This window comes from Lathamus discolor, chromosome 4 (genome assembly GCF_037157495.1).
Source record: "Lathamus discolor isolate bLatDis1 chromosome 4, bLatDis1.hap1, whole genome shotgun sequence".
Lineage (NCBI taxonomy): Eukaryota > Metazoa > Chordata > Aves > Psittaciformes > Psittacidae > Lathamus > Lathamus discolor.
The window spans coordinates 108,429,438-108,456,221 of NC_088887.1; the positions used below are offsets into that span (position 1 = coordinate 108,429,438).

General features: G+C 39.9%; 1 protein-coding gene across 5 annotated transcripts in view; it reads right to left on the reverse strand.

Moving 5' to 3' along the window:
• Positions 1-5,174: 5,174 nt before the first annotated feature.
• Positions 5,175-26,784, reverse strand: part of SGCG (sarcoglycan gamma) — a 126,895-nt gene continuing 105,285 nt past the window's right edge. For all 5 annotated transcript variants that reach the window (XM_065678538.1, XM_065678537.1, XM_065678536.1 and 2 more), the window contains 2 exons: positions 10,449-10,572; positions 5,175-8,890 (listed from right to left, as the gene is read on the reverse strand). In XM_065678538.1, the coding sequence (XP_065534610.1) occupies positions 8,717-8,890; positions 10,449-10,572 (298 nt within the window). In that variant the 3' untranslated portion in view covers positions 5,175-8,716. The remainder of the gene's footprint in view (positions 8,891-10,448; positions 10,573-26,784) is intronic.

Below are 26,784 nucleotides of genomic sequence, written 5' to 3' on the forward strand. Positions count from 1 at the left end.
AAGAGCTGATTTTACTCCAGCTCCTGTGATAATGAAGAATAATCCCTTTCAACACAACTTCAGTGTCCAGCGTTGTGATGACTATTAGAGGGGCCCTGCCTCCAGCCAGATGGAGGTAGGAGATAATTAGATTTACTGGACTGTGTGGATCAGATGGCCTGGCACATCAGTCCCAGAGAAGTATAAGGCTCTAGTAGATACCGGTGCACAGTGTACCCTGATGTCATTAAGCTGTCAAGGGGTAGAACCTATTTATATTTCTGGAGTGACAGGAGGATCCCAAGAGTTGACTGTACTGGAGGCTGAAATCAGCCTGACTGGGAGGAAATGGCAAAAGCACCTCATTGTGACTGGTCCAGAGGCTCCATGCATCCTCGGCATAGACTACCTCAGGAGAGGGTACTTCAAAGACCCAAAAGGGTACTGATGGGCTTTTGGTATTGCTGCTTTGGAGACTGAGGAAATTGAGCAGCTGTCCACCTTGCCTGGTCTCAGAGGATCCTTCTGTTGTGGGGTTGCTGAAAGTCGAAGAACAACAAGTGCCAATCCCGACCACAACAGTGCACCGGCGGCAATATTGCACCAATCGAGATTCCCTGATTCCCATCCATCAGCTGATCCATAGACTGGAGAGTCAGGGAGTGATGAGCAGGACCCGCTCACCCTTTCAGTGTGAAAGTCTAACGGAGAGTGGAGACTTACAGTAGGCTATCGTGGCCTGAATGAAGTCACACTGCCACTGAGTGCTGCCGTACCAGACGTGCTAGAGCTTCAGTATGAATTAGAGTCAAAGGCAGCCAAGTGGTATGCCACGACTGATATTGCCAATGCATTTTTCTTAATTCCTTTGGCAGCAGAGTGCAGGCCACAGTTCACTTTCATTTGGAGGGGTGTCCAGTTCACTTGGAACTGACTGCCCCAGGGGTGGAAACACAGCCCTACCATTTGCCATGGACTGATCCAGACTGCACTGGAACAGGGGCAAGCTCCAGAACACCTGCAATACATTGATGACATTATTGTGTGGGGCGATACAGCGGAAGAAGTCATTGAGAAAGGGAGGAAAATAATCCAAATCCTGCTGAAAGCCGGTTTTGCCATAAAACGGAGTAAGGTCAAGGAACCTGCACAGGAGATTCAATTTTGGGGAATAAAATGGCAAGATGGATGTAGACAGATCCCCACAAATGTGATCAACAAGATAACAGCAATGTCTCCACCAACTAATAAGAAAGAAACTCAAGCTTTCTTGGGTGCAGTGGGGTTCTGGAGAATGCACATCCCAAATTACAGTTCGATTGTAAGCCTTCTCTATCATGTCACCCAGAAGAACAATGATTTTAAATGGGGCCCTGAGCAACAACAAGCCTTTGAGCAAATTAAACGTGGGATAGTTCATGCAGTAGCCCTTGGACCAGGCCGGACCGTGCCAGATGTTAAAAATATACTGTACACCGCAGCTGGAGAAAATGGTCCTACCTGGAGCCTCTGGCAGAAAAATCCAGGGGAGACTCGAGGTCGACCCCTTGGCTTTTGGAGCCAGGGATACAAAGGATCTGAGGCCAGCTATACCCCAACTGAGAAAGAGATACAGCCTATGGCAGCCTATGAAGGGGTTCGAGCTGCTTCGGAAGTGATTGGCACTGAAGCACAGCTCTTCCTGGCACCCCAGTTGCCTGTACTGGGGATACAAAGGATCTGAGGCCAGCTATACCCCAACTGAGAAAGAGATACAGCCTATGGCAGCCTATGAAGGGGTTCAAGCTGCTTCGGAAGTGATTGGCACTGAAGCACAGCTCTTCCTGGCACCCCAGTTGCCTGTAGTGGGCTGGATGTTCAAAGGCAGCGTCTCTACACATCGTGCAACTGATGCTACATGGAGTAAATGGGCTGCACTAGTTACACAACGAGCTTGAACAGGAAATCCCAGTCGTCCAGGCATTCTAGAAGTTACCATGGACTGGCCAGAGGGCAAAGATTTTGGAATGCCACCAGAGGAGGAGGTGATGTGTGCTGAAGAGGCCCCACCATATAACAAACTGTCAGAAAGTGAAAAACAGTATGCCTTGTTTACTGATGTGTCCTGCCGTATTGTGGGAAAGCATCGGAGATGGAAGGCAGCTCTATGGAGTCCTCGATGACAAGATGCAGAAACTGCTGAAGGAGAGGGCGAATCGAGTCAGTTTGCCGAGGTGAAAGCCATCCAGCTGGCCCTGGACATTGCTGAACGAGAAAAGCGGCCAGTACTTTATCTCTACACTGACTCTTGGATGGTGGTAAACGCCCTGTGGGGGTTGTTGCAGCAATGGAAGCAGAGCAGCTGGCAACACACAGGTAAACCCATCTGGGCTGCTGCACTGGGGCAAGATATCGCTGCCCGGGTGCAGAAGCTGGTGGTGAAGGTACGCCATGTAGATGCCCGTGTACCCAAGAGTCGGGCCACTGAGGAACACCAGAACAACCAACAAGTGGATAAAGCTGCTAAGATTGAAGTGGCTCAGATGGACTTAGATTGGCAATATAAAGGTGAATTATTTTTGGCCCGGTGGGCCCATGACGTTTCAGGCCATCAGGGCAGAGACGCAACACATAGATGGGCCCATGACCGAGGGGTGGACTTAACAATGGACACTATTGCCCAGGTTATTCATGAGTGTGAAACATGTGCTGCAATTAAACAAGCCAAACAGTTAAAGCCTCTTTGGTATGGAGGACGATGGCTGAAGTACAAATATGGGGAGCCCTGGCAGATTGACTATATCACACTCCTACCAACCCTCCAAGGCAAGTGCCATGTGCTTACCATGGTGGAAGCAACCACCGGATGGCTGGAAACATACGCTGTGCCCCACGCCACTGCCCGGAACACTGTCCTGGGCCTTGAGAAACAGATTTTGTGGCAACACGGCACCCCAGAGAGAATTGAGTCAGACAATGGGACTCATTTCCGGAATAACCTTATAGACACTTGGGCCAAAGGGCATGGCATTGAGTGGGTAAATCACATCGCCTACCATGCACCAGCCTCTGGGAACATCGAACGGTACAATGGGCTGTTAAAAACCACACTGAGAGCAATGGGTGGGGGAACTTTCAAGTGTTGGGATACGCACTTACCAAAGGCCACCTGGTTGGTCAACACCAGAGGATCGGCCAACAGGGCTGGCCCAGCCCAGTCAGAACTTTTACATATTGTAGAGGGGGACAAAGTTCCTGTGGTGCACATGAAGAATTTGCTGGGGAAGACCGTCTGGGTTATTCCTGCTTCAGGTAAAGGCAACCCACTCGTGGGATTGCTTTTGCTCAGGGACCTGGGTATACTTGGTGGGTAATGCGGGAAGATGGGGAAGTCCGATGTATACCTCAAGGGGATTTGATTTCAGGGGAAAACAGCCAATGAACTTAATTGTGTGCTGTTGCCTGCTGTGTAATACTTTTATAGCCCATCAACTAGAGGTCTTCAGGTCACCAGTGACTGGCCCTGACTTCTCTCCAACCATCATCCCAACAGAGAATGAATTTTGATAGAACCAGATGAGTTTTACTTCCTTTGTGCATTAAGTCAGATGGATAGTATTGAGGGTAAGCAAGACACTAACAAAAGGAGACAGTTCTCATGTTTTTCAGTTTAAATAGATTTAAAACATACGATTGTATGCAAATGATTAACAGAGGAGCAACATGAACGCTTACCCATTTTTAGGTGATATCTTGAGGAATTTTAGGCACATAACCATGTTTTGTAAGCAACTTATGTTACCTTACCAGTATTATTATAAGCCATTAAACTGGCTGTGCATAGCTACCAAACTATTTTATTATATTTGCATTTTGTTTATATTGTATATATTGTGAGTGCTGACACTGTGAGAAAGAAAATAGCTGAGGTTCTTAGGAACCTAATGCTCTGAAGCAATTTTAAATATTGATCCAGGGTGAACAAGAAAACCTGAACGATGCAGAAAAAGTAATTTCTTTTATTATTCCTGGGCTGATACCATCAAGCCATGAAATGGATGCAGAGAGAGACAGGCAAGAGTGGCGTGTCAACTGGAAGTCTCTTATTTTCATTTGCTTAACTCACTGTAATAGCTAGCCTGAATAAAGAGGCCTTATGAGACCAGGAAACCATGTTGTGATAGAAACTGATTTCATAAGTGCCATTTAATCCCTGTTTTAATATAAGTAAATAAAATAAATGCTTAATTAATCCTTCCTTTTGGCTCAGCTGGGAACCCTGGGAAATAACATATTTGTTCTTAAGTTGGGCATTGAAACTCAGAACATTATCTGATGATTCCTTAGTAAGGGTCTGTAGAAGTAAATGTTAGCATGTAGGTTTCACAAAAATCCTGTTTACAAGTAATTCTGCACATTGCACAAGTTCATATGAGAGAAAACGTATTTTCAGCCAGGTGTATGTCAATCAGTTCTACAGGCAACTTTTTTTTTTGTTTGTTTGTTTTCTTAAGGAAATAGACTTCTATGTAGCCAGCTACCAAAAGAAAAATAAGTGGTTTGTTGTATAAAGAAATGCAGTTTCTGCAATGTCTTTACTCAAATCATCACCAAAATAAAGTTACTGTCATGATCTGAAAACTAGAGTTTAAAAGCTATTAAAAGGATTGCATTCACTTCAGTACTTGGGTTGCTTTAAATGAGGCTTTAATAAAATCTATTGTAATTGCTCCAATTAAAGGAGGGTAGTATCAACTTTGAGATTTCCTCTTGCTGGATCTGAACACTTCGAGGATGGCTGGATTAGTATTGTGGAACACAGGCAGAAGTAATAGTTCAAAAATAATTAAACTTGACAGCCAAAGTTCATGTTTTCATTTGAAGAAGACACTTTTTTATCTCATGCAGATATTTGTCAATGAGTTTTTTGTCATTGTCATTTATTTCTTTGGTTTGCTTTCTGGATGATGAATTCAGTAACACTGACATAATATTTTGCTTACTTTCAACTACCACAGATGAAGAAATCCTAGATGTGCAGTGGAACCTAGTTGTAAAATATTTTCTGACTTCTGTAAAATTTTTTTGAGGCCAAGATTTTTGTTCATCTTTTTAAATAATGTACATTTCACATGCATAGAGTCTTGGGAAGATAATTTTGTTTTTAAAATGAAAACATTAAGATGTTTCACTGGAACACACAAGCAAAAGCAGACTTTTCAAAATGTATACAGTTTATTCAAGAAGTCAGTTTTCAGTTAATTCTTGCAACTTCCTTTTGCATAAAGCTTTATAAAAATAGACAAATGTCACTACTAAAGGACTGTGAAATAGGAACAAAGAGGGTTGTGTTTGGGCAATCACCAATAAAGTTTTGCTACCGTTTTGATATTTTTACTTTTCCACTGTGTAACAATCCCAACCAGTTACTAGAACTGTTGTAAATACTTATTTTTGAGGGTAAAAAAACCACAAACAATACAGTTCACTGTTGTGAACACTGGGTAGTGTGTTTTTTTCTTCTCCATTTGCATAACACGTTTGAAAATAGACTAGAGAAGTGAGTACTCACTTTTCTGTGCCATAATTTTCTGTTAATCACTGCTAACTGAAGTTTGATTCAAGTAGAAACCGTAATTTTGAAGTATTAAAGAGGGATGGAAATACATTCACACAGAGATATCAGAAAAGATACTATGTGTGAACCACACTGAGATTAACAACAATTCAGATTCTGACTACACTGCGGTAATGTCAGCATAAACTTCATTTATTCACTAGCCACACCTAAAAGGGAAAAAAATCCCCAAATTATTCTTCAGTGACACTAAGTTGCCATTCATGCTTTAAAAAACTCATATAATGCAACTATATTTTCAATGCCAGTTTTGTAGCATAATGAAAGTAAGAGTGGAATTTAAACACTGAAGAGAGGCAGGTTGGTGTTTTGGTTGATGGCAGAGCTGATCCTGGTATGACTCAGCATCTTCCTGTGATCGGAGGCAAGTCCAAAATTTTACTTCCATAAGAAAGGCAATATTTACTGCAATGTGTAACTGAGGTGCCAAAATGCTTAGTAGTGTTACTAGCCAGGGAACTGCACCCCTATTTTCCCAGCTGTATACCACGGCTTTGTAAAAATAACTAACCCAGAGCAACTTCAGTGTAAGGAGTTGTAACAGAAGTGGCTTCCAAGTACTCAGTAGTTTCAGGGTTAAGGGTTAGTTTCCAGTAGTAACCTGGGAAGCCTGGATTCAGTCCTTTGGTCTGTATTAACTGCAAATCACATTTGAAAATGTGTGTCCAAACCAAAGGCTTAAAATGCATTAACTTTAAATGCTATGTTTTCATTGCCAGCTGGAGAGGCAGACTGTAACTAATATACTTACTTACAGTATCTGGCTAATATCTAAGAGTTAGATTAGGTGAATGAGTAGTTTGGTACCACATGGAAGTGGGCATATATTCCTTGATGCAGGAAACACAGGTATGGTGACAATTCAAATGTCTTTGCAACTAGATAGTAGCTGAATTCTTTAAGGACTCAAGTCCAGTTTTGCTGCTATGGTGAGTATATAAAGGACTGGAGAAATTACAGCCCTCCAAGTTACTTGTAGCAGCAGTTTATCAGCGTCTGGCACACACAATGGAATTTGCTGTCCTTTATTTTAATACTCATACTTTCTACCCAGTGAATAAGCTAAGCCTGCTTATACTTTGTTTTGCAAAGCCTGCACATGGAGCTGGAAACACCTAAACTGACTTAAAAGGAATGCTGGAGACAGTTTCTGTTAAAGTCTGCCTCAGCTGAGGGCTTAGTTGTAGAAAGATATAGTTGAGAGATATAGACACAAGTAGTTGAAAGATACAGTTGTAGAGTAGAGATATATATTCCTCCCTTTAGGGCCAACAGCCCTAGATTCACTTCTGAAGGTAGATATCTAAGCACAGGAAAAGGGGATTTCAGAAATGGAAGATGTGAGTCCTCCTCCTTTTCCCTTAGGGAACACGTTAGCAATCAGTACTCTCCAAATAACATGGGAGACCTCAGCTCACTTGCCTCCTTTGCCTGGGGGGACCCAAAAGTTTAGCTTAAGCAAGTCTCCTACTTTTCCTATTGAAGCGCTTCTAGTCTGCATTAATTACTGAGGGCTCCACCCTGCTAATGAAGGGCAATTTCAGTATTGTACATTAGACTCATTGGATAAATTACAAAGGCAGCCCTTGAGGCAGGGACTACCCAGAACTTTACCACAATAGCAGTGGATACTGTTAACTGGGGGCTCTTTCTCAGCTCAGTCTTATGTTGGTATCTTGGATTATAACTGAGTGTTGGGTTTCTTCGCTTGTCCACCAGAGCTGAAGTAGAAAGTTTAAAAAACAGCATAGTTTTAGTAATCCTTTCATTCTGATTCTCCTGCTTTAAGGATGATGATTCCTTCCTCTAAAGGATGGACATTCCGTGGTTTAAAAACAGTTACGGGTTAAAATCTTTCTCTAAATAGACACCAAGGCACTATGTGATAGCAGCTCCTACCTGGGTAATAATATTATCAAATATATACAAAAAAAGGAGTTAAAATCCCATGAGTTTTAAAGAACAGACTATTCAAAACAAATCTTGCTACCCAGAGGTGTGCAAACAATTTATTTGTGTTTAGTGCAACACTGTACAGGGGAATAGGTCTGCAGTTGTGTTTCTCTACAAGGTTAATAAATGGTTTGTCAGCTCTGGTGAGCATTTCTTTTGTATCCAAATGTAAAAAATAATACAGATTAGTTTTACTCTCTCCATTTGTGATGGAGTCTCGGTCTGACAGGATCAGAAGTATCAGTCAACAGCTGCAGATGTAAATGAAATAGTCCTCTTAACTGGATCCTGTGGGCTGCAGAAAGGGACTTTGTTCCCCACCGCCCAAACAGTTCCTTGTGTCAGACAATCTGGAGCCATATAGTTTTTTCTTCTTTTTTTTCTTTTTACTAGTCCAGCTGGCAAAGCAAATTGCCTTGTTGAATTAGCATGGGGTTTAAATGAGTATGACAGTACAGGCAATAAAACAAACTACTGCTATTATAAAATATGCTGACATATTTCGCTGTTGTACAGTGAACAGATTTGAGACATAGGTGGCATAAATGACTCCTGAAGCTTTTTGTATTGGTTATTTTTATATAAATCTCAGTAATAAGCAAATCAGCGTATATGCTGACAAACTAAAACAGAAAGCTATTTGCAAACTAACCTTTTACACAGAACTTATACAAATACCACATTTTTCATATCTTGTGTTATTGCAAGAACAAAATTGCATAGACCATTTACTGGCACTTTTCGAATTCCCTAACTAATGCTTTGTCTTAGCATTATTCCCTCAATTTAATTTCACCCACTAATGCAGTAATTGTTACATGTAGTGAGAGAAAAAAACCACAGAGCTCAAAAATATTAACAGTGACGTAATTGTCTGACTGAGTAATAGTTCAGCAAGGAATCATACTCCTTTCTTTTATGCTCTCTGTAAGGCTGTTTTCAAAGTGTTACTGATAGAACATGTAATTTGATTCAAGTCATTCTTTTGAAGCTGAAATGTCATTTGTGCTCTTCTTCCCTTTTCACCCTGTAGTCCAGAATTATAGACACAGATTTTTTTTTCCTAACTGAAGTACTTTGTTTTTAAAACTCTTAAAATTCTGGTTTGGGTAATGCTCTTCAGCAGTAATATAAAAATCAAACCAGCAAGGTTTTTTTTCTGGTGCCTCACTGGCAGACACGGCTGTATTCATGGCAAGTGGAGCCCACGCCGGCCACTGACAAATACAGCTTTCCATCTGGACAAACACAGATTTCGTAGAGCCCCTGAGAAATACCGGATCCACCCCTTGTACCCTCAGGCAATTTGGGCAGTCGCACAGTTTCAGCGTCCAGTAAAAGCTAAATGGGAGAAAGCAGGATAAATGGACTTGTTAGAGATAATACATACAACACAAAACAACCCGACTGTCCAAGCAGTGATTTAAGAATAGCCTTCTACCCAGACTTGTTACATACAAAGCTCTCTGAGACCTAGGCTCTCAGTAAACACTGGAACACAGGAAAGGGGTAAGCTGGTGCCTATCCTGTTTCTTTGCAGTGACCTTAATGAAGTTCAACAAGGCCAAGTGCACGATCCTGCACCTGCGTTGGGGCAATCCCAAACATGGATACAAGCAGGGTGATGAGTAGACTGAAAAAAGCTCTGGGGGGAACTTGGGAATACTGGTGGATGAAAAGCTGTGTATGACCCAGCAATGTGCACTTCCAGAGCAGAAAGTCAGTCACATCCTGGGCTGCATCAAAAGGTGTGTGGCTAGCAGGTCAAGAGAGATGATTCTCCCCCTCTACAGCACTCTCGCTGAGACCCCATCTGCAGCACTGTGTTCCGATCTGGAACAGTGTTTCTTTATAAGACATGGACCTGCTCAAACAGGTCCAGAGGAGGCCACAAAGATGCTCCAAAGAATGGAGCACCTCGCCTATGAAGACAGGCTGAAACACTTGGTTTTCTTCCGCCTGGATAAGAGAAGGCTCCTGGGAGATCTCAGAGCAGGGGCCTACAGGAAAGATGGGGAGAGACTCCTTATCAGGGAGTGAAGTGATAGGATAAGTGCTAACAGCTGTAAATTGATGAGGGGTACATTTAGATTAGATATTAAGAAATTCTTCCCTGTGAGGGTAGCGAGGCACTGGAACAGGCTGCCCTGAGAATCTGTGGATGCCCCATCCCTGCAAGTGTTCAAGGCCAGGCTGGATCTACCTTCAACCCTGACCAGGTTGAGCAACCTGGTTGAGTGGAAGGTGTCCCTGCCCATGGCAGGGTGGGTGGAGCTAGATGACATTTAAAGGTCCCTTCCAATCCAAACTATTCTATGGTAAGATATGGAACCCCCGCTCATACACTGAATATCATCACATAGGTGCTGCTGCTGCTGCTGGACTCAGGTCTGTCCTGGCCTGAGTGCTGATGCTTTACAGCTGTGCCAGCTTGTTAGGGATGGACATACAGGTTGGTCTGGAGGTCCTCTGTGGAAGAACTGGCACTGTACACCCTCATGGAAGCCCTAGATAGTCTGCTGCAGGAGGCGTGCTGTTGCTGATGGGGCAGTTCTTCATGACATCTCCTTAATTTAGCAGCTCTGGGCTGAGTGTCTGCTCTAGGTCAAGGACCCTATTTGCGTGCCTGGGGATCACCGTGCTAGTGGGGAGCTGAGTGCTACTGTGGTTTTATCAGAAAGCATTTCTCTAAGCTAATAAAGCATTATATCAATTGGTGTTATTATTTAATCTGACCCATAAATAAAAGTCTTATTATTGGCACCATTAAATTTACTATCCTGTCTCCTAAAATCTAAGGAATTAAAATAAAAGAACTTGAAAAAAGACTTGAAGCTGTTAGTTATATTCAGACAGCAACATCAACCATAGTTACGGAAACAGAAGGGTTTGTACTCACCACACCATCACTGCTGTGAAGTTTGATATCCATCTGGGAAAGAGCTTCAATATTCCCAGCTTGTGCTTTGATATTAATTCCTCGTGGTGCATCCATGCTCAAAGATCGAGTCGGTGATTCCAGCCTGAAAGCAGGAGCAGGAAATCTGACAGTAGCACATTCTCATACATTCCTTTATTTTTGAAATATAAGTAAACTTTGAACAAGCACTTGAGGAATCTCGCCTGAAGTCACAGGAAAGATGCAGCTTCTTTTCTCTTCAGGCAGACTTGCAAAAGGAGGAAACTGTTTAAAAACACCAAAGTATCCCTAACGAAAAATACAGATGAATTCACAATACAAACGGAAGGTATTATTTCCGTATAATGGTAATTGATTCTTTAAAACTGAAACCCATTTTTACATGTTTCAGTTTGAATTTATTTTAATTTTTGACATAGTAAGTTATGAAATGAATACAATTAGTGCAGTTCAGAAGTTTCATAATAAGAGTTTTGACACTGCTATCAGTCAGAGCAAGACCTCATTTTGTGTGTTGTTTAAACTAGATGGCATCTGTTTAACTAGATAGCATCTGAAACCTAAAAACCAGTAACTTCCTTTGACACAAAAAACATGCAATACGGAAAGCTGGAAACCCTACAGTGCCACAAGATGGCAGGAAGGTACTGCAGGAGCTGAGTAATCACCTCGTCAGGTCAGCTCTGCAGGGCTGACGATTTCTGTTTTCCAAAGAGATAAGGCTTTGTTTCTTCAGAATTTTGGTATCGTTTCCACAATAAGTAGCAGGGATACAAGTAATAATTAAAAAGCATGAGATTAAAAGGAAAAGCCCAAGGTCAGCAGCAAGCTAGTGATTATATTTCTTCTTTAGACCATCACCTAGAACTGCTTCCTCAGGAGACATGGGGAACACTGCAAGACCGGAGTTGATACCTACCAGGTTTTTTCCATGATGACAGCATCCTGAATTTTATACTATCAGCCAGTACTAAACAGGTGAATATTAAGGTGAATTACCAGTGGTCCCAGTTTACTTTACATCCATGTTACCTTCTTTATTCTGTCCCTGGACACACAAGAGTGATGTGGGCTTTGTCCACAATGCAGAACTCAGACATGCGTCCCTGCTCCAGGTCTGCATGTGCTCACCCACCGTGTCTTCTGGAAACATAGAGGTGGTCATGTATATGTGCATGCACATGTATGTGCATGCCCCCCCCCCCCCAGATACTGTGTTGGGTCCATGTGTGCTCAACAGCTGCCAAGCTGGAGGAGTGGAGGACGGTGCCCCAGCAGGTCCTTTACTAGGTGTGCATCAGGTGCTGAGTGTAGACACTGACTGCCAATTAATCACATGCTAAAGGAATGAAATGCTTTTACACATAATCCTGCTGTAGCTCTCAGGGGTTTTGTTTACTCAGACTGCTTCAGTTCTTTCCTTTTTAGCAGTTATTTAATTAAAACTAGAATTTAAGTCAGTTGTGCTTGTGAAAACCTTCATTTCTATCTTAGAATTCTGAAGAAGCTAAATACAGCTACTATCTTAAAACCTAAACCCATGATATCTGAGCACAGTCTCTGAAACTTCATTTTTTATCCCCAAATCTGAAAATAACTCAGGCGATATTGGCTTATCACTGCTGACCAGAGGCAGCAGAAGATTCTATCTTTGATCTTCAAAGGTTCCTTCTAACCCAAACCTTTCAATGTTTCTATGATTTGCCTGTCCCCAGCATCTCCTGGGTTAGTCACTTTCAATTAGTTTAAACTTTGGATTGATAACTTAAATTCCTAGCAATGGGTGACTGCATCATGGCTCCAAATTGGGACCGTATCCATAAAATAGTTTGATGCCTTATCCCGTGACTTGGAGATCACACAAAGTTCAGTAATGTTCATGCTGAGTACAAGGGCACAAGTATGAGTCTGTTCTGCATCAGATATCTGATATAGTGTTAGTAATATTTATTAAACAATGTTTGTGATTTAACAACTTTTCTACGACTTTTTTCTTCATATCTACACTTTTATGAAATTGGAAATCAGTTTTTCCTTGAGTGATTTACACAGGAGTTCTGCTTCATGGGAATATTTTTTGATGCACATTTGTGATCATTGTCTAATGAAAAATCAAAGTCTGTGTTGTCAATATTTAACATTTAATAGATTTTATATTGTGTCAAGGTAGTTGACTGTGGTCGTAGTTTGTTTTAGCAAAAAAGCTATAAACAGTAAAATAGCTTATTTAATTTTTTTTTTTTTTTGCAAAATGTTTCAGCTATGTAAGTAATCAGTATGTAGGCATAAATTTGTATTTTTAAGCTCTATTAAATATTACAGGAAAGCAGACTGGGGCAGATTTTTGAAGAACATATCAGACCTGGAGTTTGAAAAGCAATCAAATACTGGAGAAATATTTCTTACTTTCTACCAAAATTAATGCTGGCAAGAAGCCTACAGACTTCAGAAGAACTTACAGATTTATGATATGACCTACATACAATTTAAATTACATGTCCAAATTAGGTTTGCTATATTAATCACAATCCTGTATTTCTGCTGTTTATACATGTCCTATTTCTAGATTAACTAAGGGTGGATTTACTTAATTGAGTAAGGCATTGGAGCTTCCTGGAGATGTAAACTACAGTGAAACTTAAGCAGTGATTTTAACGCTTTCTGGAAGTACGTGTGAGATTTTAGCAAAGGCAACATTAAGTAACACTGTGTTTCTTCATAAGGCATTCAAAGCTTCAGTGTCTCAAGCGCAGATGTACTAAAAGGGAAACAGGCACCTAGCGTAGTAATGAGGTGATCGAGTTGAACCTTGACTTTGAATGTCCCTTCTCAGTTCCCAATGGATCCTGAAGACACGTGACTTCCTCAGCCCCTTAGATACTGACCATAAAGTCGCCTAAAATTCTTGAGTGGTCCTGCCCCTGAGGCACTTCCAGTCTGTCACTGGTGGGCAGGTTTGTACTTCTCCTGTATGCTTAAGGGTCTAGAGACCACAGAACTACCCTAGCAGAAGAACCTCATGAAGGAGATACTTGTATGAGCTCAGAGTGTCTTGGAAAGATATGAATACAGCACTGCAATAATTAACACTGGTGGTGTTTTAAATAGACATTTATAAAGCAAAATGGGCTTTTTTTAAAATCAGTGACCAGTGGATCTACTTTAAACAGATGATGGGAGGAATGATTTGGTCAATCAGTCAGAAAATACATGTCTGTGTGCACATACTGGCTGATAAGAATGTTTGAAAATCTATTCCCTAAGTAATAAAAGGAGAAAGAGAGTACCCTGGGCTGAGCAAAACATTGATGTGCATCCCTCAAAAGTCTTGGCAAAATAATTTGTTTTGCTTGCAAATACTAGAGGGTGCTTGGAGACTGAGAGGGCAGAAATTGATTGTCTTAGAGGTTTTGCTCGTTATATAGTGTTTGTTTGAATTTGGGTAGTAGAATGATGAATGAATATATTGCTACCAGTCTTTTTTTTTAATTACAGGCATATAAACTATATTTAACAAAATGGAGTGAGGATCTTTATCATCTAGAGGAATTAATCTATGTAATGTGCTGTCCTAAATGAGACATCTGTCACAGCCTTGTATGTCATTTGGGAAGATGGATTCTGTACTCACAAATAGCTTCTAGGTACTGTGGTAGCTGCCAGGGGTCAATTAGCAAGTGGTGTGGTACAAGAGTAATTGATTGGGATGGCACAACATTTGATGCCAAAGATCTGACACCCCTATTATATCTGTCCAGAAGAGTACTCTGTACTAGCTGATGCCTGACCCTGAAGACTGCATGCCCAGAAAGGCTGGAGCACATTAAGTGTTCTCCAGGAGAGCATAGCTTTCAGATTAATTTCATCCAAATGTCACCCTGCTTATGTGTGCCAAACAGCTCCCCAGTGAGAACCAAGGTGTGGGGAGCTCAGGCAGTTGGGGAGTTTCTCCTAAAAGCATGTTCCCAATTGGAATTAAGACACTTATGTAGACACATGGAATGTGAAGCAATGCAAACTATACCTAGGCCCGCTTGCAGAACAGGTATTTTGCCTTGCTCTCCTTCACCTTGATCCCTGCAGCCACCTGGAGCTTTGTTGGCAAAGCACAGGGGAACTGCACAGTGTCAGCTAACAAAAGGCAGGTAAGGGTGGGGGAATATCAGGTCCCTGATGATATTTCATAGCTCTGTCATCTGCCTGATACTGGTCCTCCAGCGGTCCATTGCAACTAAAGCAACCGGTTGCAAGGAGGGTAATATTTCTATCACTGTCTTCTTTTTTGTTGGTAAGAGAGTTCCAGAAGTTGACTGTACTGTCTTGGCTGGCTGCTGAGGAAATCTGCTGCTGAGGTGTGCAGAATAATTAATGAAGGACTGTGTGAAAGTCTTTTGAGGGAACCTGGACAGCATCCAGGCTCTGCATCTGAAACCATCCCAACAACTTTAAGGCCTAGAGATTCCCACCTTTTCTTATTATCGTGGTGCTAACTTGTGGAGACAGCAGATCACCAGAAGTTGCTCAGCTGGGTGTTTAGCGAGATTGTGAGGGGAGTGACAGCCTGCTGCAGTTGTGGTAACGCAGCAGCAATTAGTGCCTGTGCATGCTGCAGGAATATTGATCTCTTCTTTCATGCTGTTCTGGCAGGAGGTGGAAGGATACCTTCCTGATCTTGTAAGTACCACAATGCATTAGAAAGCTGTGTTTTAATGCTGCAGAAAAAGTACTACAGTTTTCTGGAGCTCAAGTTTCCTACCACAATGTGGGGTTACTTGACTACTAGAGCAGGACAGAGGAACCAGATTGACCTTGTTTCTTCTGGCTACTTTTTGTCCCTTCCATCTTATGAGTCAGCATCTCTCCTGAATTCAATGAGGACACGATTCCTTTGTCAGATTTAAGATGAAAATTCCCCACGTGTATGCATTCCTCCCAGCACCTACCAAAGGAAGACCAGCGTTACTGTAAGTGGACTGGACTGGTAGGTGGACACTGCCTCTAGAACTGTGGTGCACCCAATAACTGGTGTGCCCATACATATATACAGCAAACTTTTTTTCCTTGATTTTTGGTTAAAATAGCATAATCAATTTTACCATACAGAGAAGACTGCATGAAATGTGAACTGTCACTAAAGTATTAACGGTATGGTAAAGAATTAATCAGTGTATAGTGTCTTAATTATTAGAGTTAAATGTATCAGTAAAGTAGAAATACCTATGTATTTTAGCCCTCACTCAGCCTTAATTAAAAAAGACTGGCCCCTGTACATAAAAGAAAATAAAATATCAAATATACGGGACTTGATTTATTTTTCATTGTATCAGATTATTTCACAGGAGTATGTTAGTTTAGTTCAGTAATAGGATATTGGTCTGGTGTCACCTATATGGTGGGTATTTTTTCTTTTGTGAAGCTATTTTAACCACTCAAGGAGCACTAGGTGGGTGCAGGCAGAACCTAAATGATGGCTAGTTCATAAAGCCTTTTCATTAGAAGTTGTTCACAAATCTTTCCAGTATTGATTTTTATGAGAGTTCATAAAACATACTAATCCATCACTTCCACTTCTCTAATATACTCAGTCTTTTTCCCATAGTGCTTACTTTTAATTAGTACAATTAAAATAAAAGGATCCATGCAAAAGTGCCAAATAAATACATATATATGTATAAAGGTTTGAGTTAGGAAGTCAGTCATATGAGGGGGCAGAAGATGGTGAAAGACCGCACACCCCTTTCTTTCTGGCAGTTAGTCTTTGTAGGACTGAAGATGCTGCTTCACACTTGTTCCTAGGCATTGATAGGCTCATGGGAAAGAGAAAAGATCGCAGAACATGAAGTAAAAAGAGGTGAGACAGATAGAAAATGCAACTCAGGACTTGCCATCGGTGAAGTCATACTGGCTGTCTTGAATCACCTCCCTGTCCTGCATGTGCCTTAACACAGGAACAGGACAACCTGTTCTGCGATCTCCCCAGGCACAGAGGCTGAGAGGTCAGTAGTTCCCAGGGTCCTCCTCTCTACCTTTTTCAATAATAGGTGCAATGTTTCCCTTTTTCCAGTCAAAAGAGGCTTCACCTGACTGCCATGACTTTTCAATTATCATGAAGTGGCTTGGCAACTACATCAGCCAATTATTTCAAGACTCTGGGATGCATCTCATCAGGTCCAACAGACTTAAAATGTTCAGGTTTCTCAATAAAAACAAGAAGAGTTAGGAGAGCAATGGCTACAGGTCTTATTACAGTCTATAAAAATACACAAGCACTTAGGTTGCTTAGGGTACAAGCTGTGAAAATGGAGCACAGAGCATCAGATGCTGTTGGCAGATAACCAAAACATCTTTTCATACTGTTAAGGAAGAAACCCTCATAATGTCTCTGATGTGCAGAAAGGAGTCTTGACATGAACGCCTGCCTTTGAGTACAAGTCTGACTTTGAACAGGTGAAAGGGGAACAGAAATTGAATTAGGCAGTGATTGGAAGTTGTGGAGCAGAGGAAGAATGGAAAAGGCAGGAAATGAAGTTAAAAAAAAAACAACAAAACACCCACAAGGCAAAAGAGAGAAAAGGAGAATCTTTAACCTGTCAAGGAACTAATGTTAGTCAAAAGTCAAAAAGCAACCTAAAAGGATTCCGTGGGCTTAATTGGCCTTGGTTCTCTGTAGGTGTCTGCTTTCAGCCCTGCTTTTTGAATGCATGTTAACCTTTAAAAGGCGATAGGAGTATATTGGCTTTTTGATTAGTCTGAAAGCAGTTTAATTCACTGGCAATGTAGCTACACATTGTAAGAAAGCAAACCATAGACAAAGCATGCATTAGTTACACAGAAAAAAGGTTCTCAGCATTTATTTATGGTCCAGTATACAGAATTTCAAACCATCTTCTCTCTTTATGAGGAAGCTGGATTCCTGTTGACATGAGCTGAGCAAAACTAAGCTGGAGGTGTAGAGGTAGATAGTGAGCAGCAGGTACACACTAATGCCAGCTGCCAATTCTCACCCATAGTCACTTATCTCCCAGCAGCTTGCTGTTTTGAGGTCAGGCAAATGGGGACGGTGATCAGGATGTGGCAAGAAGAACATGATTACCCAAAGCTGTGGATCTTGGTGTTCTGCCTTTTGGCTTTTGGTTGTTTGCCAGCAGGTCCAAAGGCAAAGAAGGACATACCAACAGGACTGAGCTCTCAGTCTCAATATACGCCTCATTTCTGTTTTGTTTTGTAAAATCATTTTCTTTGGAATGGCTCCTAAATTACATCTTCTTACAAACAGGAAAGATGAGTTTCACACAATGTTCCAACAGCCACATATATCTTCAGGACATGGAATTATTTAACAGTAAACTCCGATAGCTCTTACTGAATGTCAAAAAATACGAAATACTAATGACTCATTAAATCTTCCCTGATCAGTTTTTGCACACTAATACAAACACAGCAGTTAGTTAAGTGTTGGCACAAAATTCTGATTTGACATAACTACTGTAAATTTTTGAATGTTAGCTGATTTTCTTTCAAAAATGCACCAGTTTGCATCACACATACTGAATTTCTTCACTTAAAGGTGCAATAATCGCTTCCTAGGATGATGCTGGTTCCTGTATTCCTTCCATTCTCTTCAATAAAGTCTGAGCTTTACTGAGTTAAACTAAATGAACTATAATGAAAAAAATTGACTGAAAACCAGCATCTGTTTTCCCCTGTCACGTCTATTAGTTGGTCAATGGTTATACTACATCACCCCAATTACTGTAGCTCAGTTCAAAGAAACCATTTTCCAAGGGTTATTGCTCTTGGGATTTCCTTGCATAAGGATGCATACTCTGTTTTATCTACAAATACTGTAGTATCTACTGTGTAGATACTGTTTTATCTACAGGTCCCTTCTACTGAATCCCAAGTTAGCCTATTGTTTATGTCACAGTAAAATGTAATTTGAAACTTAGTATGTTTCTAATGCACCAAAATTAAATAATTATTTAAAATGAAAATTAATTTGTCCACAGATCAAATTTATCCATGTTTAATCCTATATTTAAATTATTTTATCCATCAACTTATTAAAATCTTACAACTCTTAACAGCTTGGATATGGAGTCAAGTCTGTTACTTGCTCTACTAAAGAGTCAGGGTTCCTAAACTTTAAGTACTGCAATATCAGAGCTGAAGAACCCAGGAAAACAACGAGGTTGTGTTCCTCTAACGATGAGGACAAACAATATAAGATTTTCATCCTCTCTTGTGCTTCAGGCTGTGGGCAATTTGATGACCCAAGATTTGAAGAAACAAGAGATTGTGCTGTTTTCTGCATACAAAGTTGCAGATTTGCAAGCTTTAAGAACGAAGTAAATTACAGAAAGACATTGGAGATGAACGGTCCAGAGCAGTGCAGAAAATCAGGAAAACCCTCAGAGCAAGAATTGCTGGAGTCAATGGAACAACTGTAGAAGATAACGAAAATAAATGTAAATATAAGCATGGGATGCAGATGTACAGTTAATGAGATTAGCATAAAAAAAAATCTGAATTTGATGTAGAAGATATACAGAAGGTTTTGAAGAAAGAAGAGGTCCAGAAATTGGTAGCAATGAAAACAGTAAGACTGTATTTTGAAATTCTCGAAGTCTTTAGTGAGTATAAGGCAACTTAGAAAGAAAAGACACTTCTTTTAGGTAAATATGACGGTGTTATGACTTTCCTGAAAAGACAAAGTTCTAGCATGGCCAGGGCCTCCAAGCTAATAATTAGCTTGGAAGGACTCATTACCTTGTGCCTGATATCAAACAAGAGCCAGTAACTGGCAGCATTTGCTAATCCAAGTTACAAAGTTATATAAAGTATGACTAACATTTTTGATGAATTTATGGAATATAGGGTTATAAGTGGGAGAGCTTTACTCCGGGATTTGATTTCCCAGCCCAGTGCATGGCCTTATTTCTTAGGATGAATTTTTATTTCTTCAGAGAAATCAAACATTGCATAAGCGCATGATTCCCCTAAAAAAACCGTAGCTGCCTATAGCAAGGAATATAGGTGATCCCCTGTGCACCCTTCAAAATGAACAAAGAGAAATAGGCACTGCTAGGGCATAATTAGTCTTATATAGTTTCAATGTCTTTGTTAGGATAAAAATGTAATATGCCCTAATGGTGCTTGTTGCCTTCCACCAAGAGGTGATGAGATTTGAAGTAGATAGCTACACTAGGTGTCTAAATGAGTTGAAACAATTCCATGCTAACTATCTGCCTGAGCAGCTGTAAACCCCTGGGGCCATGCTCCATGTGTATCTGTCTCTCCAAAAATATGTCTGTGCGGGTGGCTTGTGGGAGGATCCCTTCACACTTCAGTGAATGAATGAATGAATGAATGAATGAATGAATGAATGAATGAATGAATGAATGCGTGCTTCTGCTTGAAGAGCGGGGAATTCTAAATCTGGATGAGTATCTGAGATGATTCTCTAGGTCTGGACTCTGATGTATGAGTTCAGCCTGAATATGTAAGAGCAAAATGGTAACCACAAGTGTGTGCTGAATTATCAGCTAAATCACATGCACGAACAGTGAATAAATCATTTAGGATCAGCCAAAGTGTTAGGCAGATACAGATGAGGGGATTTTTACCTTTAAACCCTACTCCGTATGTATAGAAAGTGTGGCTGAGTTTTAAAGAAGCTTTTTTGGTTTTTTTTCCTCAGCTTATTTTGTTTTATGTTAAAAATGATAAAGGACAAAGGGCAGATCCCTGAGGCACTCCATTCCTTTTGGGTGGCAGTCTTAAATGCTGGGAGTATTTGCTGCTCTTGAAGATGTCAGCTAGTATGTTCTTCAGCATATTTTCCTTTAAATTAAAAATTTTCTCATAATTTCTTTTTATTTCTTGAGATAGTCTGTGTTCCAAATCTGTTCTGTATTTATGTTCTAAATCTGAGTGGGAACAGATGACAGTAAAACTCAGTTAAGAGATTCTGGATTCAAGGGAATTGCTCAGCATATGCACAGCAGGCACTAACACGGCTTATGGCTTATGGGTGATCTCTGTGCACAAGCACAATCACAAAGCCAGATTTGAAAAGCAGATGTTTCCAGTTCCCAAGGTTTTGGTTAACAGAACTTAGTTCATGTAAGCAATATGAAAGAAATATTCAAAGTACTAAGACAAATGCACTTACATGTTCTCTTAGAAAGAGAATAAACCAGTGCCCAGTTTTAACAGTATTTTCAGAAGACTATAAAAGTTAATTTAAAACATCTATAACCTATTAAAAACCACAGAAGATATAATTATTACGGTGTAGTTATGTATTTACTAGTTCTCCATCCATCTTAAATATTGAGGTATTTTTATCTGTTTGTCCACTGTCACTCAATGCAGAGCTCCTGAAGGAAGGAAAACTAAAGATCAGAACTGATGTATGATTAAAATAGAAGCTTCTCTCAAGACTGACAGTTGTGATAAAGAGTGGTAAGCAGGGCTGATTCAAAAGAGGTCTCTGTGATGACCTCCATTTTAGGATTTTATGATGTGCTGACTCTCCAGGTAATTAAAAATGGCCAAGGCCCCACTGAATGTGATTGAATCTGGCACATCACAGATGTTCCAAGCATGCCTATCTTTTTCAAATGACTTTAATGGTACTAAATAATAACTTCTTGTATTATAAAATTTTGCTCTCATAACACTATTTGTATCACTGTTGTAAAAAATCTGGTTAGTATTTTAATTATGTGTATTTTCATTAAATTATCTTCCTTGTTTAAATTTGCCATGCCTTTTTTGTTACATATCTCAACCAATTTTTTCTTTAATATGCAGAAGCATAGAAAAAATCAAGTAACTGGAACTGATCAGTACATGCTGCTCACAGTTTCCACTTTGCATTAAAAGAAACACTCAAGTGAAGAGGGCTTGGCTGACAATTGGGTTACACCCTTCCCCTCTTGTGATTCATTAGTACAGTGTCTGATACTGAAGTATCACAACTGCACACACAAGCATAGGGGAAAGAGTGAGAGTAGTGACAGTGCATATGTACAATATATCTTGGAAGAATTACTGTTATCAGGAAATGCTTCCCTTTTTTCTTCCGGTGTTTGCCACATGCACATCCTCATGCTGAGTGACTCTGTTTCCTGCCTGATGTAGGTGCAGAGAGGTATGAGGTAAAAGATAATGTAAGGGATACTCTACTCAGCTCAATGTTAAGTCTTAGACCAGTGACAGCACAATTAAAGACTTACAGATATTGCTACAGGTGGTCATCTGCAAGGTGTCTGTAACTGTGACAACCATTAATGAAGTTTTCACGGTAGCTTGCTCTCTGGTGGACTACGCTGTAATCACTGATGACAAGTTCCCTTGGCAACCTCACTGAGCAGACTGACATTGTCAGATATCCAGTTTAACAGCATTGGTGTAGAAAATCCTTAAAACTTTGGTCTCTGCACTGCAGATATATGACTGTCCTACACAAGACTGTCCCATACCAGCAGCAGAAATGACTCCTATTGATCTTAATGTGTTAAGTGACATCTCTGAAAACCTGAGGCTTTAGAAAGAGCATCAGCTGCTACCTGACTGCCTTAAACTGAAAGTTCGTTCTGACAGCAAGCAAAAACCTGCATGTATTCTCAGGGAGACCTTGCAAAAAGGCCACTAACATCAGTGCATGGATTTCCTCTCCTCCTGAGGTATCTATCACTTGCTGGTTTCAAAGGCCAGCAGTCCTCTGAAACAAGAAACGTGTTGTAGGAGTTCAGGAGAGCAGCTCTGACTGCCAACACATCCATGTAGAAACAGGCTCACTAGGAGATTTGAGTCCTTTTCCCACCAGTCACCCAATGTCCCTCCTACCTCAGGAGGGGAACCTCTGTGAGAGCAGGACAGACTTCAGATTCAGAATTACAGAAGGCAGGATGATTTAATCTGCAGAGGTAAATCTATTTCCTATGGTCACGCGGTCCATATGTAAAATGATATATATGCCCTGAAGGTGAAGCGCTATGGTTTGTAAACTAAATTGCACTGAACAAGATTTTGCAACAATATAGGTGCACACAAATAGACAGTAATGCAACCCAGAGAAAGCATATTGTGCTTGGAAAAAGCTTTTCACTTTAGGATTAATATTTTGAAGTAAACTCACTGCTTAAAAGAAGGCCATAAGTGAAGTAGTACCCAAGCCTTTGCTAATAAGGTATTTTGAGATACCTGAGTCAGAAATGCTTCTGAAAATGTACTAAATATGATACCCTGTATCATCTGATCATTATAAACGGTGGCTTTTTACAGATTTGAGTCCATCAGATGCATGGAAAGAAATTTTTAAGTTTGCAAAAGAAATATTTGATGGTATTCTTAGTTAACCTGAATAAAATAAAGTATATGAATGCAAATTTATATCTAGTAAATTAATGCCAAGGCTCATAAAATTACATTGCAGCAGAAATATCTCACCAGTCAGGGAGCAGAGATCCTCTACAAATACTGAATCATAACCGTCAACTTACTTCTCCGTTACATAACTCATTCTCGTCTGACTGACTGGGCTTTTGATTTGCATACTGACTACAAATAAAAATCACGGTACTCCAATTAGTCAGATGGTATTTTTAGGCAATTAGCATGTAAGCATCAGTATTACAACTATGATTAAGCAATGATTTAGCAAATGTTTTTTACCATGGTTGCTTCTACACATCTCTTACTGGATTTCCTTCATAATTACTACTCATGCAACCATATACCCCCACAACTTCAGTTTCCAGCCTTTCTCTCTGTCTTATTACACAGTTTAACCCTAGCAAATACTTCAAGTGAAAAAGGAAATCATATTATCAGTGGGAAGTGGAAAGGATAAAAATAAGCCTTCATAAAAAATCACAGTAAAGTAGAAGCCAGAAGAAAATGGAGTTATTTGATGCCACATAACAGAAGTAAAAATTAAAGGGGGCATATTTATTCTGAATATACAGATAGGAAGGTCTACCAGCAACCCATCAGTACAGTAATTTACCTTAACCAAATACTTAGAAGACACATAATTATGCCCTCAAATTATCAATATTGTATAACATGTAGTTCACAAGCTGGGAAATATATATTTGTATGCGTTTAAGCACTGGACATAGGTGTTTTACTAAAATATGAAGCAGTGCTTCTAAAATTATATATTTCAAGTTTCAGTGAATGTCAATATTATATGTTTGTTTAAAAGCCATCTGCTTTTCTGGGAATTACTGAAGTCTTTTCAGAATACACCCACATTTGGATAGCATTTTATATATATATTTATAATGATACTCTAACACAAGTTGATTCTCTGGAAGAGTGACATCATTCCTGCTATAGTGCTTTCAAATCCAAGAAGGGTGGAAATCTGTGGGTCACTTTTGAACTTGGATGTAAACCCCCAGTTGAAGAATTGGCAAAATACCACAAACTGACTGTATTAAGAGTTAATTCTCACAGGATTCGTGCTCAGAAGAAACAGTTTCTGACTGTCAGACATCCATATGTGGCAAATATGAGAACAAAGCTAGTATTCATTCTTGAGCATTATATTAATTATGCATAGTATGCAGTTAGTTAATACATGGAAAAATGGCACTTTTGTAAGCACATTTCCCCAAGTTTGGGAAATGTGTGAATGCTCAGCTCAGAAACATTGTTTTGAGATTTAAAGAATTTTGCTCATTCACTGTTTTGCCTTAGCCACGTAGATCACAAGAAGTGAACAGTACCAATATGACAAAACTTTCAAGGGTATAAAATATAGAAGGAATAAAATAATATGCCAAATAGTATTCTAAGGTGCTATAAATTATTAGAAAACTATGTTAGCATCAGAATGGAAAAATGTCTGAACTGAGACACTAGTTTTCACATCAAGATTGCTATTTGATAACTGGGGATATAAAAGGGTATGTCTGCTGGCATGAAGCTCTCAAGAATACAAGAAGAGGCTACTTCCAGTAACTAACATGGAACCTGTGGAGAAGCTGGCTTTTAGGAAATTTCTATAAAAGTCTCTCTCTACATCTGCTAGTTCCATTAGTTACTGTTACAGTTTTCCCACCTACATTTTGGGTTACAAGATATGTATCTGAATATGAGCTTCTATAATTCTATTTAAATTCCTTCATTTGGAAAGCAAGGTACCCATTTTCCATTAAAATGTTGCTGTGATTCAGTTTGAGGTGGCAGCTAAATTCTATAGAAGCCCCTGGAGACCTGATAAAAAATAATCAATATTATAATATGCATAAACCTATATTACATATAACACAATCCTATTGATATTGCTATTCAGCCAGGAATTACGAAGCATCAGTTCAGTTCCCTTGTCACCTCGAGGGAAATGAAAACTGTATCCATTACTTTCATTTACTAGACCATGAAATAGTTCGGCAGGTGTAAAGAGCTGGATTGTGGCAATCCCTGCGATGAATGCAAGCCTTTGTACAACCAAGTAATTCAGGAAGAAACAGAACAAATAAAGAGGAGACAAGCTAGAGGCCAGGACATTCATCTGGTTCTTCTTCCAGAATTACTTTTGTAACTGAAAACCCCTGGTGTCCTCCGGCTGTTGGATGGATGCCCTAAACAAGAGTAACTTGTGCTTCCCCTTGCTTGCTCTCCCATTGTCCCATGACCATACAGAAGATCTGGTTCAGCTACAGGAGAGGAGATGTGACCCAGGAAATAGGTGCTTGTTGAGGTTCAACAAGAAAAATTGCTAGATCCTGGATCTGAGCCACAACAACCCCATGCACTACTACAGGCTTGGTGAAGAGTGGCTGAAAAGCTGCTTGGTGGAAAAGGTCCTGGGGATGCTGACTGATGGCCTAACTCTGCACCTGGAAGATGTGTAGGCACTCGACTATGTGAGGCAACTGAACTGCTGGGAAAAGTAGGAGTCCAGACATATTTCTGTTCTTATTAATTATAATTGGCTAATTCTAATGAGGTACCTCCTCAGTGCTGTTTTTCTGCATAGGCTATTTCCTGGCTATATCCAAATCTTCCTGTTGACTATAAGCAAGCCATTGGGATGTCTGTCAGAATTTTAGTATGCGCGAGACCCTGTGTGTAGGTCTCTGCTGGTCCTTACATTTTGTAAATTAAACTAGGCATCTTATTTAGATATAAGAAATACAGGAAAGGAGTTAAAAAGTAGGCAATGTTATTTTAAACCTAGGAAAGCTTCATTTTTGACATGTCTGTTTTGTTGTTGTAATTCTTCCTACCAGTTGGAAGTAAGTGCAAGCACATCTCTTTATGGGTAAGTCATGAATTCAGTCTATTAGACTGAAAAATACTCTATATGTTCCCTTGAAATTACGGAATGAAAGAACAGTTACTGACCGCAGTATAATTGCATTGCTCTGTCTCCATTACTTAGCTATAAAAAGATATGTTCTAACACACTTATCTCTTTGTTCCCAGAAAAGCAGTCTATCTTGAAATTCAGCATTTGGACAGGAAACCCAGCAGAATGTTGAATTCAGAAGGCCATTTATGTCGGCTTTGTTTCCAATCCTGCCCTAAATCTGAATGACAGAGAGTGAATATGGCCTCTGTTCATGTGACACTAACTGAAAAGTTATGAGCATTAACAGCTTTCCAATCAGCTCCTTGAAACATGCAACTACATTTGAAGTGGATGGGTTTTCTTGAAGCAGTATTCCCTATATTTAATGCTGCATACCATGGCACTTCATATCACATTCATCTAGCATATCATATTCACATAGTACAGCACAACCACTGAAGGAAAAATAGAGGAAAAATAGAAGAAGATTAATAGACAGTGAAAGTGTGACAATAAGGCTTGAGGTGAGCAAATAGGTTATATTACCTATAACTTGGTACTCACAACCTTAATGTGGAAAAGGAGCACATTCAAGTTTAAAATAGAAAAGTAATACTTAAAAATGGCATTTTAAATTTTCATACTGAAGCTTTTCAGTAGATAGTTTCTTGTATTTAACAATGTGGAATGAAACAGAATATTTATAAAGCATTAAAAAATAACCATTCATTGGTAAATGTATTTGAGCTCTGTCACAACAGAATGCATGAATTTTGTTTACAATGTTTACAATGGTTTTTAAGATTACCCTTGAAAGTTTCCAGCATGAGTTTTATAAATTGTTCTTTTCTGTCTACATCTTAACTTAGCATCTGCATTTGCTTGATGCTCCCCAGAAGCCCTCCATAGAATCACTGCCATCTCTGCTTTCAGACTTGATGCTGATTATGACAGGGGAAAATAAATAAATAAATAAAATAAAATTAAAGGAACAAGGCG